The sequence below is a fragment of the Musa acuminata genome, chromosome BXJ1-8, assembly GCF_036884655.1.
Source record: "Musa acuminata AAA Group cultivar baxijiao chromosome BXJ1-8, Cavendish_Baxijiao_AAA, whole genome shotgun sequence".
Lineage (NCBI taxonomy): Eukaryota > Viridiplantae > Streptophyta > Magnoliopsida > Zingiberales > Musaceae > Musa > Musa acuminata.
The window spans coordinates 17,715,001-17,732,742 of NC_088334.1; the positions used below are offsets into that span (position 1 = coordinate 17,715,001).

The 17,742-nt window shown below is 40.7% G+C and overlaps 1 protein-coding gene across 1 annotated transcript; it reads left to right on the forward strand.

Moving 5' to 3' along the window:
• The first annotated feature begins 13,333 nt into the window (after positions 1-13,333).
• On the forward strand, positions 13,334-16,733 carry LOC103994815 (alanine--glyoxylate aminotransferase 2 homolog 3, mitochondrial-like). The gene is made up of 9 exons (XM_009415250.3): positions 13,334-13,704; positions 14,009-14,239; positions 14,335-14,505; positions 14,766-14,909; positions 15,038-15,217; positions 15,678-15,903; positions 16,048-16,161; positions 16,284-16,370; positions 16,455-16,733. The coding sequence occupies exons 1-9, from the start codon at positions 13,477-13,479 to the stop codon at positions 16,496-16,498; spliced, it is 1,425 nt and encodes a 474-aa protein (XP_009413525.3). The 5' UTR covers positions 13,334-13,476; the 3' UTR covers positions 16,499-16,733.
• The last annotated feature ends 1,009 nt before the right edge of the window (positions 16,734-17,742 follow it).

The following is a 17,742-nucleotide window of genomic DNA, read 5'->3' on the forward strand; positions in this document are numbered from 1 at the left end:
TGCTGAATGGGTGGGGTATTTATAGGCCCCAACCCAATTCAAATTTCGAGCTCAAAACGATCAAATCCCGGAATTCCGGGATCAGGCGGTTGCACCTCTTGACTGGAGAGGTTGCACCGCCTGGCAGAGCTCGAAGACCGAGCTCAGGCGGTGCCACCTCTCTGTCAGGGAGGTTGCACCGCCCAGTCTTGCTCGAAGACTGAGCTCAGGCGGTGCCACCTCTCTGTCAGGGAGGTTGCACCGCCCAGTCTTGCTCGAAGACTGAGCTCAGGCGGTGCCACCTCCCGGCTGGGGAGGTTGCACTGCCCAGTCTCGCTAGGAGGCTTAGCCCAGGCGGTGCCACCTCCTGGCCTAGGCGGTTGCACCTCCTGGTGCAATTAGGGTCCGAATGGTTAGTTCCATTCGGCCCAATTTCAGTCTTTCAGGGGCCCAATTGCCCCAAGATTAAGCCAAAGGGATCACCTCCCATTTTCCAACTTAATCAACGTGCTAACTACGATTAAATCTAAGACAATTTCTGCAGCTTTGCTTCGGTGCGTCAATCGCTTCTTCCGGCGAGTTTCCGGCGAACTTCCGTCGATCATCCGATGAACCCTCGGTGATGCTCCTGCGGACTTTCGGCAAACTCCTGGACTTTGTGACGATCCACTTGGCAAGTTCCGACGAGCTTCGCTTGGCAAGCTTCTGGACTTCTCGGATCTGTTCTCGCAGAACCTCCGACGACCGTCCGAACTTCCGTCGAACTCTCGAACTTCCAATGTGATCATGAACTTGACTCCGGCGCAACTCCTGCTGCTTGTCTAACTTTCATCGTAGATAATCCTGCACACTTATCTCAACACATAGATTAGACAACAAATGACAATTGACTTCATCATCAAAATCCGAGATTCAACAATCTCCCCCTTTTTGATGATGACAATCAATTGATAATTGAGTTATCCTTAACTCCCCCTGTCTATATGCCATAGTTGATAGAACCTTGAATTCAAACTGAATTCAAGTCATTGCAATATTCATCATGAATACTTGCAACACGTCAACATGAACATATGCATAAACTTATGCATCACATGTCATGTCATCAACATACTTCTCCCCCTTTGTCATCAACAAAAAGGAGAAGTACCACAATCAAGTGTTTGTAATATAAGTTCAACTTATTGCATGAAAAACATATTATCAAGTTTTATCATCATGCAGTTTTGAAGCCAAAAAATTTAGCAAATGTTACATCATGCTTAGAATATTCAGGCTATCAAGTTTTAGATATGCAAGTTTTACAGCATACAAGATAGCACTTTTAGAACAAGCAAGCTAGCAGTTTTGAGATGTTCAAGAAAGCAACTCTTGCTTCTTGACATATGCAAATTTGTCAAGTTTTGCTAGATGTGCAAGTTAGCATTTTTGCCTCTTGAGATAGGCAAGATAGCACATATGCTTCTTTTGAGATAGCAACTTTTCGCTTCTCTTTAGACTACAAGCTAGCAATTTTTACGATATACAAGTTTCGCAATATACAGGCTAGCAAAAACTTCGAAAGCAAATGCAAGATAACTTTCTTGTGTAGGCTCATGATTATTGCTTCCTATTGTAATGTACAAGTTGCAAGTCTTGCTTCTTGAGATATTCAAGATAGTGATTTTCAAGAAGACAATTTTTGCTTCTTGAAATAAGCAAGTTAGCAATCAAGTTTTTGCATCTTCTTGACTTGTGCAAGCTAGCTATCTCCCCCTTTGTCATTGTCAAAAAGAAAGAAAGAATACAGTTTTGTAGTTCTTTTTCCTTTTACAACGATTTCAAAATCATGACAAAGGATGAATAATCAAGTTATGAATGTCAAGACAATTTTTCATCATGAATATTTTATCATTGCATACATCGTTATCATAGGTTGAAGTATTACATGCATAATTTCATATCACATTCATAATTACATTAATGTTTCAACATAGTAATTTCTTCTCAAAGTGTGTAACTTAGCACTCATAGCATTTTAAATCATGATTTACATCATATGCAACACATCACATCATAATTAGAAAGCACAAGTATTGCATGCATAATTGCACATCATAAATGTTTCATATCATGATGGTATCAATTTTGTCAAATTATATCCTACCATGCATGATCAAAACTTCTCCCCATTTTATCATTGAAAACAAGAAGAAAGTAGGGGGTAGAGCATAAAAGTGTTAAATATTTCAATCATTTCAAGGCATCATAGATCAAGTTATGATTCGTGATTCATCATAAAGCAAGTTAGTTTTCAATCATCACATAAGGCATTTAAGGAATTTTTGAAACATAGGAGAATGATTAATTTAAGCATACAATGTTTCAATCCAATTCAAGTCATGAATATCAATGCTTTCATATTGTGAGTATCAATTCATGAATACCACAGGATATTATTTGTGACTTCAATTTTGCAAGATCAAGATTATGATTTAGATAAAACTTATTCAAATCAAATCATTAACTTGAAATTCATAATCAAGTCATTAAAATTAATTTCGAGATTCACAAAATATCATGAAATCATTAATCTCGATCAGATGGGAAAAGCATTTTTTAAGAGATTCTTTTTCATCTAATCATGCCTTAGTCTTTATATGCCAAATTAAGATAAGCATGAAAGTTCAAGACAAAAGGCAAAGAAATCTTGTTATTTCTATATTATGAAATATATGATATCAAGGCTCATGATTCATTTGAAAAGATATAGTACAAAGAGCAACTTGAAACATTATTATCAAGATCACATTTTAAAATATTCCAAGTTTTAAGATATTAATATGACACTTTATTGAATTCTAAGAAATCAAAAGACAAGTTGCATTTCATTTGAAGAACTCCTTTTTGATAAGCATAATGAACGATCTTGATTTATAACGAGCTTCATGTTATAATTATCAAGATCATGATTTTAATAATTATTCTCTTTAGCAATGAATCACAAAAGCACTTTATTTTTGCATAAGAAATCTCATTGTATTATGATTTATAAATTCTTTTTCTGCACATGAATCATAGGAGATATGTATGTGAAACAAATCTTTGCAAGCAAAAATACTATCATTCATATTTCAAGATGGAATTTATAAGCAGGGATCATTTCATCAAATCTATTTTAGAAAATTATTTTTCATAAGTGTATGAGTAAATCCAATTGTTAGGATACCACTTGTTAAGTGAATCCGAAAATGAAATTAACACTTTCATATATTCAAACATGATTTTTGCTATAGATTTTGAATTTAAATCATGAAGATCAAACGTGATTTACTTTAAATCAAACGTGATTTCATTCAACAATGTTAATCAAACATGATACACATTATTACTTCTTAACCATGATTTCATATTTTCAATCAAAATAATTTTGTTTGTTTATCATAAAATATGCAATATTATCATTTTCAAAATTACTAGCATGATCATAATTTTGTAATTTTTTTTTTTTAACATGTAATTTTCAAGAAAATTAATTCTAAACTAAAAAAGAAAACTACATCATGAAAGCATCAAGTAATTTCAAAATAAACCAAAGGCATTACCTCAACGTTGTAGGCTGTTAAGGCGTAGTTTGCCGCCTCGCTTTTATTGATTTTTTCTTCGTCTTCGAAGGAGCTCGATTCATCCCAATTTTTGTTCTTCTTCTTGCGTTTAAAGCAAGTAGTTCCATTCTTTTTGCTTTTTAATTTTCGTTTCATTTGTAGTTTAAGTTCACCATCACTTGAGCTTATGCTCGAGTGGTCTTCAAATGTTCTATGTCCCAAATCCTTCCTGTTCTTTGGAAGGTTGTTTTGTTCATCATTGTCCTCATCACTTGAGTCATCGCTCAAGTGGCATTCATTTGTCCAGAGTTCCAAATCCTTCCTGTTCTTTGGAAGGTGATTGTGTTCAACATGTTCATCATGTGCATTGTGCACCATTTCATATGTCATCAATGAACCAATTAGTTCTTCAAGTGGTAAGTTGTTCAGGTTTTTAGCTTCTTGAATAGCAGTTACTTTTGAATCCCAAGTTTTAGAAAGTGAGCGCAAAACTTTGTTAACGAGTTCAAAATCCGAAAAGCTTTTACCAAGTGATTTTAAACCATTGATGACATCTATAAAACGGGTGTACATGTCAACAACGGTTTCGCTTGGTTTCATATGAAAAAGCTCGAAATCATGTAGTAAAATATTAACTTTCAAGTCTTTGACTCTACTAGTTCCCTCGTGCGTGATTTCAAGAGTGCGCCAAATATCAAAAGCCGTTTCGCACAAAGAAACCCGATTGAACTCATTTTTGTCCAAAGTGCAAAATAAGGCATTCATAGCCTTTGCGTTTAAAGAAAAATACTTCTTCTCCAAATCCGACCATTCGTTCATTAGTTTGGAGGGAAGTTGAAAACCGTTTTCAACAATATTCCATAAATCCAGATTCAGAGAAATCAAGAAAACTCTCATTCGAGTTTTCCAATAAGTGTAGTCCAATCCATTAAAGAATGGTGGACGAACAACCGATAAGCCCTCTTGAAGAGCCATTTCTCTCGGGTGTAAATCCGAAATGAGAAATACCCCGCTCTGATACCAATTGTTAGGATCGAGAGCACTAAGAGGGGGGGGTGAATTAGTGCAGCGGAAATTTTACAGCGATTAAAACCGAAAGCTGCGTTCGTTCGATAGAAACTATTATGATGCAAAAGCTGATTCACAGTTTGTATCTAAGTGCAGTTTGCGTCTAAGCGCAGTTTGCATCTAAACACAGTTTGCGTCTAAACATAGTTTGCGTCTAAGCGCAGTTTGCGTCTAAACACAGTTTGCGTCTAAGCGCAATTTACGTCTAAGCGCAGTTTACGTCTAAACGCAGTTTGCGTCTAAATGCAGTTTGCGTCTAAGCGCAGTTTACGTCTAAACGCAGTTTGCGTCTAAACGCAGTTTGCATCTAAACGCAGATGACAGTTTGCAGTTCTAAATGAAATCAAGACGTAAACGTAAACTGCACAGAACCTTGTTCGTAAAAGCGCAGAAGACAGTTTGCAGTTGTAAATGAAATCAAAAGACGTAAACGTAAACTGCACAGAACCTTGTTCGTACAAAAAAGCGCAGAAGACAGTTTGCAGTTGTAAGTGAAATCAAGACGTAAACGTAAACTGCACAGAACCTTGTTCGTAAAAAAGCCCAGAAGACAGTTTGCAGTTGTAAGTGAAATCAAGACGTAAACGTAAACTGCACAGAACTCATTCGTAAAAGCGCAGAGAGACAGTTTGCAGTTTGTAGATGGAATCAAGACGTAAACGTAAACTGCACAGAATTCGTTCGTAAAAGCGCAGAGAGCAGTTTGCAGTTTGTAAATGGAATTAAGACGTGAACGTAAACTGCACAGAACTTGTTCGTAAAAGCGCAGAGAGCAGTAGCTATGTAGGAGGTTTGCAGTAATGATAAAGTGCTCAAAATAAATGCAAACCAGAGATTTAGAGTGGTTCGGTCAGTCTTGACCTACTCCACTTTTGGCTTCCTCCACCGATGAGGTTACTGACGTCAACTAGAGGCCTTCCTTCAATAGTGAAGGCCAACTGCCCTTTTACAATTTCTCTCCTTTTGACAGGCTCAGGAGACAACCTTTACAGACCTTTCTCTCCTCACTTTACAACTCAAGAACTTGAAGAACAGAAGGAGGAGACTTAAAGGCTTTACAACACTTTTGAGCTCTTAGAATCACAGAAAAGATCAAGATTTCGGTGTAGGTCTGTATCTTTTCAGTGCTGAATGGGTGGGGTATTTATAGGCCCCAACCCAATTCAAATTTCGAGCTCAAAATGATCAAATCCCAGAATTCCGGGATCAGGCGGTTGCACCTCTTGACTGGAGAGGTTGCACCGCCTGGCAGAGCTCGAAGACCGAGCTCAGGCGGTGCCACCTCTCTGTCAGGGAGGTTGCACCGCCCAGTCTTGCTCGAAGACTGAGCTCAGGCGGTGCCACCTCCCGGCTGGGGAGGTTGCACAGCCCAGTCTCGCTGGGAGGCTTAGCCCAGGCGGTGCCACCTCCTGGCCTAGGCGGTTGCACCTCCTTGACACGGCCTTAGCTGGATTTGCCTAAGTCGTGCGGCACCCTCGCACGTCCGTCCGCAAAGGTCAGCCTCCCCGAAGCCTCCCATTGTCCCTTAGGACCAACCAAAGAGAGAACGGGTTAAAAAGAACGCCTCAATCGGGATCCACAAGCAGACATGTCCGAAAAACACTTCATAGACAATGCAAATTACAAACAGACTTTACAAGCTCTGAACAGTGGCACAACAAAGGGTAAAATGGTCCATTACAGACCGAAAAGCTCTCGAACGTGTCCACATGACACAACCTTTATTTACAAGCCTAAAGAGGCCACCAACCCAACTAACATGGGACTATTAAGCCTTCGGCCGCCCCTCTACCTGCTGTACAAGGCATGAACATGCCTAACGACACGGACATACATAAGCATTACATCAAACACCCTGTTTCGAAGTTTGTCCATGACATTCTCCCCCACTTATCCCTTCGACGTCCTCGTCGAAGCCTTTGTGAACACTGCAACTCTTCGCCTTTGCTGAGTCTTCAATCTTCTGCTCCAGCTGCAATGCGCCTCCTGGCTCCCAGCTGCTCTCCGCTGTTGTTTCTGAGTAGTCGAACCTTTGATCCGCCATGCTGCTTCAACTCGCCAATGACTCTGACTCTGGTGTGGGGTTGGCTGAGTTGTGTTGATCCTCATTGATTCCTGCGGATCTCCCAGATGAAGGAAAAGACCATCCTTACTGCGCCAGTCTCTCATAAATTCCACATGCTGCTCGAACTGGGTGGATGCTTGTTGGAGCTTTAACGAGCATCGTCTCGCAAACTTCTGAAGTTTTGGGTCCTTCCTCCACAACATCTGCTCATGGACTCTTCTTTTAGGTAGTTGTCACATCCAAGTAGGTTCGCATCACTTCCGCTTTCGATTGGTATTTCGTTGGGAAATGAAGCGGACAATCTACTCTCAGTAGCACTGATCACCATTGGTGAGGATTTGACAACTGTTGTCTTCCATTCTCTTCGAAGGGTCTTTGAACTTGTGTAGAGCTCCTCTGCTGGATAGATAAGAGAATTGGGGTACTCGGTTTCGCCCATTCTCTTAAGAGTTGAGAAGGCAAATGTTACTTGACTTCGCCCGCCTCCTCGAGGTTGTACTTCATGCATCGAGCTGGTTACTAGCCTTCGCCTGCTCTTTGCTCACACTTCTGAAGCACATGAAGTGTTTGCACTCCTTGCATTGAGTTAGTTACTGTGATTCACCTTCTCAATGCCATTGAACTTCTGGAATGCAGGAAGTTTTCACCCCAACTTGGAGTAATTCTCTGATAGATGAGGTCGCCTCTGGGATTGTACCGTCTTCTCCATCAACCCTGCCGCCTACTCCACTGAGTAGCAAAGGTACAGCACCACGTACTGCTTGCTTCGTTCCTTGGTCGTGCACTCTTGCATGACCCGAAGTCCTTCACTTACGGCTATCTTGATGAGAAACTTGTTGACACCGGTCTTACGAAGTTTCTTGGCCTCTGCCCTTCAGCCTTGTCTCGGTACTTGGAGATTGCCTCTGCATGCTCCACCTCCTCGGCCCCTTTCACGACCAAGTGCTCTCCCTCCATGAGAGCAAGGGATCAATGACTTGCACGGAAGTCCCGCCTCTGCGGTACCATGGCGCTGCCCTGCCCATGGTCCTACTATCTGTCTCCTCGCATCTGTATCCCTTTTCATCACGATCAGTAGATATGTCTCCGTGGCACTCCTCTGAGTCCACCTCCATTCTGACTGATGCTTGATTTTGGGTAGCTAAGTCCCGCTGGACTCGTCGTCGCTTCCTCGCCCCTTTCGACCTCCTGCTTCAACACCTCTGTGTTCTCCAAGTAGTCCGTTTGGTCGATGGAAAGACAGACTGCAACTCCCATGCATGGCCTCTGCCATCGCATTAAAGGGTCTGCACCGATTCTGTTCTCCTTAGCTTCCTTGGTAGCAACGTTCGCTTACTCGACCTTGTCCTCTGACTTGTCGGGCTCCCTTAAGCGAATATGAGCTCTGGAGCAGTCCAACTCTCCAGCTACTTCGATCATACCTCTGCATGATCAAGTCCCCCCCATGGAACTCACTGGTACTTGCATTCGAACTTTTCCCTTAGTGGAACACAGCCCCCATATGCTGATGACCAAGGTTTTCATCCGATGCAAAATTCGATGCACGCCCGGAAGACCCGCCTCTGCGGTACCATGGACTTTACTCCTTGAATCCATAGCCCTTCTTGCCGTCGTGTTGTTCACCGAAGTGGAGCTTCCAGTAACTCCCGATCATACCTCCATATGATCCAGTCCCTCCCGGGACTCACTGGTACTTGCATTCAAACTTTTCCCTTAGTGGAACACAGCCCCCATATGCTGATGACCAAGGTTTTCATCCGATGCAAAATTCGATGCACGCCCGGAAGACCCGCCTCTGCGGTACCATGGCCTTCACTCCTTGAATCCATAGCCCTTCTTGCCGTCGTGTTGTTCACCAAAGCGGAGCTCCCAGTAGCTCCCGATCATACCTCCATATGATCTAGTCCCTCCCGGGACTCTGTTGTGTGTATCGCATTGCCACGAACCGTTCCACCATGATCCGCTGCACCATGTCGCCTCCTGGTGACATCTCCATTGCATTCTAATCCTTGTGGAATAAACTCGAATTGTGAACCCTCCATGTGTGGCCTTTGCCAATACATCGCAGGGTCTCCTCCACCTTCGATTTTGTTCGTTCCTTTTGCAATCGACCTTCATCCACCCACTCTTGGGTCACACCTAGATGAAGCACCGCTCTAGGACAGTCCGTCACCTAGTAGCTCCCGAAGTCCACCGACTTCACTGTAATTTGTGCACCATTGTCTGGATCCTGGGCCTCTGCCCCTACTAGCACAATCTCCGCTGCGCACCGCTTCCTTCATGGCAACTTTGAATGGCAACACTGTGGCATATTCTTCAAGAGTACCCGCCTCTGTGTCCTCTTGCCCCGTGCTAAGGCCTTCTGAACCCAACTTCGCCTCCACAAATTGAGTCGCCTTAGTTCCTCCATCAAATGCTTCTCTGAGATAAGGTGCATATGCCCAGAAGCTCCCTTCTTCCTCAGCACCATGCAAGATGAGTCCGCTCCGTCAGAATGAAGGACCCATGGAACAACATGATCCTACTCTTGCCTCTGCAAGAGTTCATGTCCTTGACCTCTGTCTAAGGAAAGCACTGTGCCTCTGCTCCACGTTCCAACTTCTATGCTGGCTCCCTTCATGCGGCTTGGGTACTTCGCCAAGTTACACCCAAGTTGCTCCGCTCCTTGTTTTTGTATTGAGTCGATGGTGGCCCTCTCACCCACCATTCCACGGGTCAGCCCTCCCTTGAGTCCGATCTCCACATCGACTCCAAGTGTGCCTTCATTTAAGTTGCTTTGGGTCGCTCCCCCACTTGATCTCGCAATGCATCCACCAATGCATTCTCTCGAGCGAGATCATGCGACAACTCCTCGCTGCTTGCTCGGTCCATTGAGCTTCGTGGAGTTGTTGTTTGTGAGGTACTCCTCCTCAACATGTGAAGTCCGTCTCACATGATTCTCCCTCTGGAGAGCCGAGACTTATCCCTACTGGATAACTGTCCCGTTGGAGCAATATCTCTCTTCGTTTCGGAGACCACCATCCCCTTGGACTACTCCGATCTGCTGAACAAACTGTGCATTGTTCTGCCTCTTGCAAACGCACTTGCTAGATTGCGCCTCCACATCAATACAGCCACCGCTGCACCCCTCAAGGCCTAGCAACATGCTGAACTCGTTGCACACTTCAGCCTCCTCTGGACGTATCCTTCGCATGCCGAAGAGAAAGTTTCAATGCTCCATGGCACCGAGTCTCGACCGCCTTGGGATGGCCACGAACAATCCATCGTCCGCATACAAGCCCATGCATGAGTACCGAATTCTTCGAGTTAGCAATTCCCCTCACCTCTGTGAGCTTTGCACAACTCTTTCGGTCGCTGAGCAACTCATTCCACTTTGCATGGTCTCGTCCTTTGCCAAGCGCCTCGCTTGCCTTGAGCACCATCAAGTAAAGTTGTCAACGTTGAGCCGTAGCTCAAACTCAACCATCCCAACCTTTGTGCGCTCTAGATTCTTCCAAGCTTGCCTGTTCTCGTGGTGCCTCTTGCGCGAAGGGTTGGCCATTCCTCTGAATGCCAATCTCAGATGCCCGCTCCTCTAAGCGACTCTTTTCCCTACATCTCCATGCCCGTTTTCCCTCAAACGGTCGCGCATTGCTGACTGCCCTCAACGCAGCCCCGCTAGGTCCCCCACGTTTACATGTCAAGTGTTTCTATGAGTGCTTGTCCTGCTCTGATACCATCGGCCTTAGCTGGATTTGCCTAAGTCGTGCGGCACCCTCGCGCGTCCGTCCGCAAAGGTCAGCCTCCCCGAAGCCTCCCATTGTCCCTTAGGACCAACCAAAGAGAGAACGGGTTAAAAAGAACGCCTCAATCGGGATCCACAAGCAAACATGTCCGAAAAACACTTCATAGACAATGCAAATTACAAACAGACTTTACAAGCTCTAAACAGTGGCACAACAAAGGGTAAAATGGTCCATTACAGACCGAAAAGCTCTCGAACGTGTCCACATGACACAACCTTTATTTACAAGCCTAAAGAGGCCACCAACCCAACTAACATGGGACTATTAAGCCTTCGGCCGCCCCTCTACCTGCTGTACAAGGCATGAACATGCCAAACAACACGGACATACATAAGCATTACATCAAATACCCTGTTTCGAAGTTTGTTCGTGACATCCTGGTGCAATCAGGGTCCGAATGGTTAGTTCCATTCGGCCCAATTTCAGTCTTTCAGGGGCCCAATTGCCCCAAGATTAAGCCAAAGGGATCACCTCCCATTTTCCAACTTAATCAACGTGCTAACTATGATTAAATCTAAGACAATTTCTGCAGCTTTGCTTCGGTGCGTCAATCGCTTCTTCCGGCGAGTTTCCGGCGAACTTCCGTCGATCATCCGATGAACCCTCGGTGATGCTCCTACGGACTTCCGACAAACTCCTGGACTTTACGACGATCCACTTGGCAAGTTCCGACGAGCTTCGCTTGGCAAGCTTCTGGACTTCTCGGATCTGTTCTCGCAGAACCTCCGACGACCGTCCGAACTTCCGTCGAACTCTCGAACTTCCAATGTGATCATGAACTTGACTCCGGCGCAACTCCCGCTGCTTATCTAACTTTCATCGTAGATAATCCTGCACACTTATCTCAACACATAGATTAGACAACAAATGACAATTGACTTCATCATCAAAATCCGAGATTCAACACATATATGTATATATGTATATACATAAATATGTATATATATTTATATATGTATAGAAATATACATATATATATATATATATATGTATATATATATATATATGTATATATGTATATATATATATATGTATATATGTATATATATGTATATATATACATACATATGTTTGTATATATATGTATATATACATATACATGTATATATATATATATATATATATATATATATATTTATTTATTTATTTATGTATTTTTGTATATATATATATATATAAGTAGATATATATATATATATATATATATGTAGATATATATATATATATATATATATATATATATATGTAGATATATATATATATATATATATATATATATATATATATGTATTTGTATATGTAGAGATATATATATATATATATATATATATATATATATATATGTATATGTATATATATAAGTATATATATATATATATATATATATATATATATATATATATATATAGTTATGTATATATATATGTATGTTTATATATATGTATGTATATATATATGTATATATATTTATGTGTGTGTGTATATATATATATATATACATATATATACATATATATACATATATATACACATATATATATATATTTATTTATTTATTTACATATACATATTTTCTTTGTTCGTACAATTGAAGTCTGTTTCTTTGCTATACCAGAGAGGGCGAAAGAGAGAGAGAGAGAGAGAGAGAGCCAGGGAGAGAGAGAGAGAGATCGTTGTGTAAGATTTTTGAGCGGTAAAGAATATTTGACTGTAGTTGAATTACTGAGTGTTGTATATTATTGGCCAACAAATTAAATAATTCTATGTTTTGAATTATATTAATAATATGATATCAGACTAATATTGAAATTGTTTGACTTATTTTAACAATGATAAAGATTGTTGTAGAATTGCAATGGTGAGCAATGACCTTAATTTGCGTTGTATTTGGCAAAATAACACCGTACACAAGGTCGAAGCATAATAGACAAAATAGCATAACAAGTTATAAAGCTTTACATGTATTGGTAGGTATAATATGTAATATAAAAATTCTTGCATGTCTATTAATTTGATTATTGAGCTGATTATTATTGTTGTTGTTGTTGTTGTTGTTGTTGTATTTATGATAGTAAGTTTTCAATCCTTACTTATACATGTGGTCCACAGATTGAAAATTTCCTAAAATCTATAAAAAATCAAGTTGTAGACCATAAAAAATCAAGTTGTAGATCATGTGGTAGATTAAAATAAGTGGTAGATTATGTGCTTCAATAATGATATTATTATGATATTTCCTTCTAATGTCTTAAAATAAGTCGTAGATTATATGTTTCGAAAATGGCAAGATAATCTTTTTATTCGAAAAATTGCACAGATTCATTTGAAGTCTATGATTTTCACGTATATTCAATATAATTAAATCACAATATTTAGATAATTCGAATACTTCAATATGGAATTTTCTAATTACTAATGCAAATATATTGAAATTATGATTGACTTTATTATCCTCTAAAATGCTTTTTTTAACAAAAAAATCAAGGATACTTTTATTTCAAACAATAAGTTATTGGTAGGTCACAAGCAACAGCAATGAACCTGAATTTTTTGGATTATGACACATAGTTGTAATTTCGATTAAAATTTGTAATGACATATAATTATTCCAAATTTTAAAAGGACAAAAAAATAATAAAAACACTTTTTGGACAAGCTCTAATAATGCCATGTTGAAAACAGTCAATCATATGCTAAAAGGTCTAAACTATTATTGGAAAGGGTAAAATGGTCAGACAACGTGGCATTCCCCTCTATTTAAACGCTCACCCCCCCCCCCCCACCCCCGGGAGGAACCGTAACCATCATGAAGGGAGGCGTGTTTTGAAGGCCGACACCGAGAAGGGCTGAGTCCGACGTCGGTGTCGCCAAAGGCGCCTCCTTTCCTAGCTTAACCATCGTGCAGGGAGGCGTGTTTTGAAGAACGACACCGAGAAGGGCAGAGTCCGACGACGGTGTCGCCGAAGGCGCCTCCTTTCCTCGCTGTCGGGAGGCAATGCACAGGGTTCTCCTCCTCCGAAGGCTCTATTCTTCTGTGCCCCCTTCGCGGAGGCTCTCTCAGTCGGCAGCAGTGGCGGCCGACCGGATTGACGCGGCCGTGCTTCCCATTATGCCGCCCTTCGACTACACCCCGCCTCCGTACCTCGGGCCGCGGGCGGCGGAGATCGTCCGGAAGCGGTCGGAGTTCCTCAGCCCTTCCATTTCCTACCTTTACAAGAATCCCGTGCGTTTGCCCTCCTTCCTCTCCTTCACACCCAAAGATTTAAAACATGGTCAAAATCAAAGGGCTTTTTTTTGGGTTCTTTCTGACGAATTAATCGAGTAAAAATCGAGTTCTTTTAGAATTTCGTTTCGCCTAATCCCCAATTGCCGGAACTTCTGATCTCGAGGAACAATTTCGAATATTATTTCTTCTATACTTGATTTAGAATGTCATTGTAACTTCAATTGATGCATTTTTCTCTGAGATTGGGCAAGAAATCATAGAAAATTGTACTGCAATTAAGGCAAAGTTTCTATCTTTGCAGTTGAACATTGTGGACGGAAAGATGCAGTACTTGTTCGACGAGGATGGTCGCCGGTACCTCGATGCGTTTGGTGGTATCGCTACCGTGTCCTGTGGCCATTGCCACCCTGATATTGTGGAAGCCATAATTAACCAGACGAAACGGCTTCAGCATCCTACTGTTCTATATCTAAACCACGCCGTCGCAGATTTCGCAGAGGCATTGGCTTCCAAGTTTCCTGGAGATCTCAAGGTACGTACAACCCGTCTTCTCTTCTCCTCCTTGGTTGTTTATATTGCGCATACACCAACTTAAATTGAACCCTTACACCATACTCTCCTCTGCAGGTCGTCTTCTTCACTAATTCCGGGACTGAAGCAAATGAACTTGCCATGATGATTGCTCGAGTTTATACTGGTTGTCATGATATCATATCAGTCAGAAATGCATACCATGGGAATGCTGCTGGGTCAATGGGTGCGACTGCTCAAAGTAACTGGAAATTCAATGTTATTCAGGTAAATATAATGTTAGGGCCTGAATTATCACCACTATCATCATCATCATCATCATCTAGAGTATAATGTGAGGAACGAAAATAAATGCAAACAATTATGCTTCTTCATGTATTCTGGAAAACTAGCCTTTTCACAACAAAGCATCATCTGTTATATATATGAATGATGTGATTGAAAGGACTGCTCGGTATTTTGCTTAGGAATCTTATCATCATGCTAATGATAAAAATATCATCATGAGTCTCAAGTTATTTTTCCAGACTGGGATGCACCATGCACTGAATCCAGACCAATACAGAGGGATATTTGGTTCAGATGGAGAGAAGTACGCCAAAGATGTGGAAGAAATCATAGACTTTGGAACTTCTGGGAGAGTTGCTGGCTTTATCTCGGAAGCCATACAAGTATGCAGTTTCATATGGATTCTTCCACGACTCATTCTATGATGCCTTCTTATTTTGATGCGTATGTTTGATTCATCTCTGGTCACACATCCGTTAACTGAAATCCCTGGCTGGTTCTTCTGTGGCAGGGAGTAGGTGGAGTAATGGAACTGGCACCGGGTTATTTGCCTGCTGTTTACAGAACCATAAAGAAAGCTGGGGGGCTCTTCATAGCTGATGAGGTCCAGGCAGGATTTGCTCGAACAGGAAGCCATTTTTGGGGATTTGAAGCTCATGGAGTTGTACCAGACATAGTGACCAGTGCCAAGGTTAGCTCTTACAATCTTTTCACCTAATCAGTTAGCTTTATGGTATGTGTTGAAATTGATAATGAATCCATGAGTCAGAGTGATTATAATTAACATGCATCAATTTATCATCAATTCAATCCAAACAGTTAATCTTATTAAGTTGTGGGTCAAAATAATCTCTCTTTTTTTTTTAATCTCTCCTCACACATAAATATCTCTCTGGGATCCTGCACCTGCTTTCCATTTGGATTGCGGTTTGACATGCTCAAGTGGCACCGACTTGCTAGAAAGATTCTTACGAGACTTTTGCCATATTTGAGTACTTCAGACTTGGCATTATAGTAGCTTTTGCATATTGATCGGTTTGATTTCAGAACATGTCTGAAACTGTAAGACTCTCTATATAGCCTTGTGCATTGTTCTTAGTTAACCCCTTACCTCACTTGAGTTCAACTGACATCTATTGCATTCTCTTTAGGGCGCTGGGAACGGCATACCAATAGGTGCTGTGGTTACGACTCCAGAAATTGCTCGAGTCTTGACTCAACGATGCTACTTCAACACCTTTGGTGGTAATCCCGTCTGCACAGCTGCCGGTCATGCTGTTCTCAAAGTGATTGAAAAGGAAAACCTTCAAGAAAATGCATTGGTTGTGGGTTCTTACTTGAAAGATCAACTCAAGGCACTTCAGGACAAACATGATAGTGAGTTTAAGTTTACATCTCATAGTCATCATCTTTATGCACTTCAAGTGAAACACACACCTGCACAGCTGCCGGTCATGCTATCATCAAATGCTTCATCTTAGTTCTTCTTAAATTAATCACTTGATGTTTCGAATGTTGCAGTCATTGGCGATGTAAGAGGAAGAGGTTTGATGCTCGGAGTTGAGTTGGTCACCGACCGTCAACAGAAGACTCCAGCCAAAACTGAGATCTTGCATGCTATGGAGACGATGAAAGGTGAACTCTCTCCAGTACTGTCTTCAAGCTAACCTGATGTAGTTTCTTCACTCACTGCTCTCATGGCAGTTCAAAATGACTCTTTCCCTCTTTACTGCTCAATAATGTGCTTCTTCGAACAGACATGGGTGTGTTGGTCGGAAAGGGTGGTTTCTATGGCAATGTCTTCAGAATAACACCTCCTCTCTGCTTCTCCAAGGAAGACGCAGGTATGTGTGTATATGCATTGGCTCTTCTTTCTGTTCCTTTGCTCTCACTTGAGTGGTGCATGTCTAATGTCTTCCTTTTTGCAGACTTCTTCTTGGATGTCATGGACATTGCATTATCCAAGATCTGAAGCCTCTCCACTGTTCTTGGTGGTGACTGTAAACGCATCTTTGGAAACACTAATTGGAAGAGTGCACTCTCAAAAGGAGATCTTGATGATGACGAGAGACCACGTTCTCTCTCTCCGTGCTTTTCCGAATCCATGCATGTAGTCTTGCTTAGGGGCATTGGCTGTGTGCTACGTGGAAATTTAAGCATGATGCTGAGAGCAAAAGCCATATATGACAATATTGTTATAATCTTAATGAGGCCTTAGATTTTGTGACGGCATCTACTTATTTCTTTTTCTCTTTTTATTTCAAGCGTTGACAAGGAAATTGAGGTAGAATTATGCAAGAATGAGATTTTTTTTCAAAAAAAAGCCTATAAATTACTATTACATCAAACAACATACCAAGTGATGATGGACTTACCTTAAGACCGTCACTTGTATAATAATATACTAATGTACAATACTACACTAATGTTCCCACAAAAATCGAAAGAAAAAGTTAAGTCTTGTAAAGGACACATTATGCTTATTTCACTTCTAATCAAAACTAGGTAGATCATCAATTCAATTAAATCTCGAGTAAATGGACCATTAATCAGAGTATTGGGTTAGTTTATTGGATTGATAGGTTTAATAAAAATTTATATTTATATTAAAAATAAATAATTTTGTTTTAAATAATAAATAAGAAATTTTATTGCAAAATTATATACATTAGGATCAAAGATAATTTATGGCAAGATAATAAATAATTTTGTTCTTTTCTACCAAAAAAATTGTATATTATAACTCAATATTTTTTTAAAAAATAAAAGTAATTGGATTAAATATGAAGTTTGTACAAAATAGTTTTGTCTACCTAAGCTGTAGGCTAAAGCCAAAAATATCTTAAAATAGTTTAGGAGAGTGTACCTCACTGAGAATGGTCTCGCTCCACCAAACTCTTCTCTAAGAGTAGTCAAATGAAAAGGTAATCAAAACTATACATGCTTTAGACTATGACTCTTTGCTATAGTCAATAAATAATAAAATCAATGTTCAGCCATGTTGGGACTACCTATAAATACATCACATTATTGAAATATATAATATAGGGACTACCTATATAGTTCTTCAACATCATTCCTGAGATCATTAACTAATGGGAAAATTGAATCTGATGAAGATCCTTTTCTCGCTTCTTGTCAAGTGCTTCGTTTTCATATCTTGCTCCATACATGATCTTAAGTCTTTAACAATCTCGATCAGAAGTTGAGCATTGT

Excerpts from the sequence above, each read along its gene's own strand:
- LOC103994815 (XM_009415250.3), top strand. The coding sequence starts at position 13,477 with ATGCACAGGGTTCTCCTCCTCCGAAGGCTCTATTCTTCTGTGCCCCCT. Across the intron at positions 14,910-15,037 it reads TTATCTCGGAAGCCATACAA|GGAGTAGGTGGAGTAATGGA; the intron begins GTATGCAGTTTC and ends CTTCTGTGGCAG. Across the intron at positions 15,904-16,047 it reads ACTTCAGGACAAACATGATA|TCATTGGCGATGTAAGAGGA; the intron begins GTGAGTTTAAGT and ends CGAATGTTGCAG.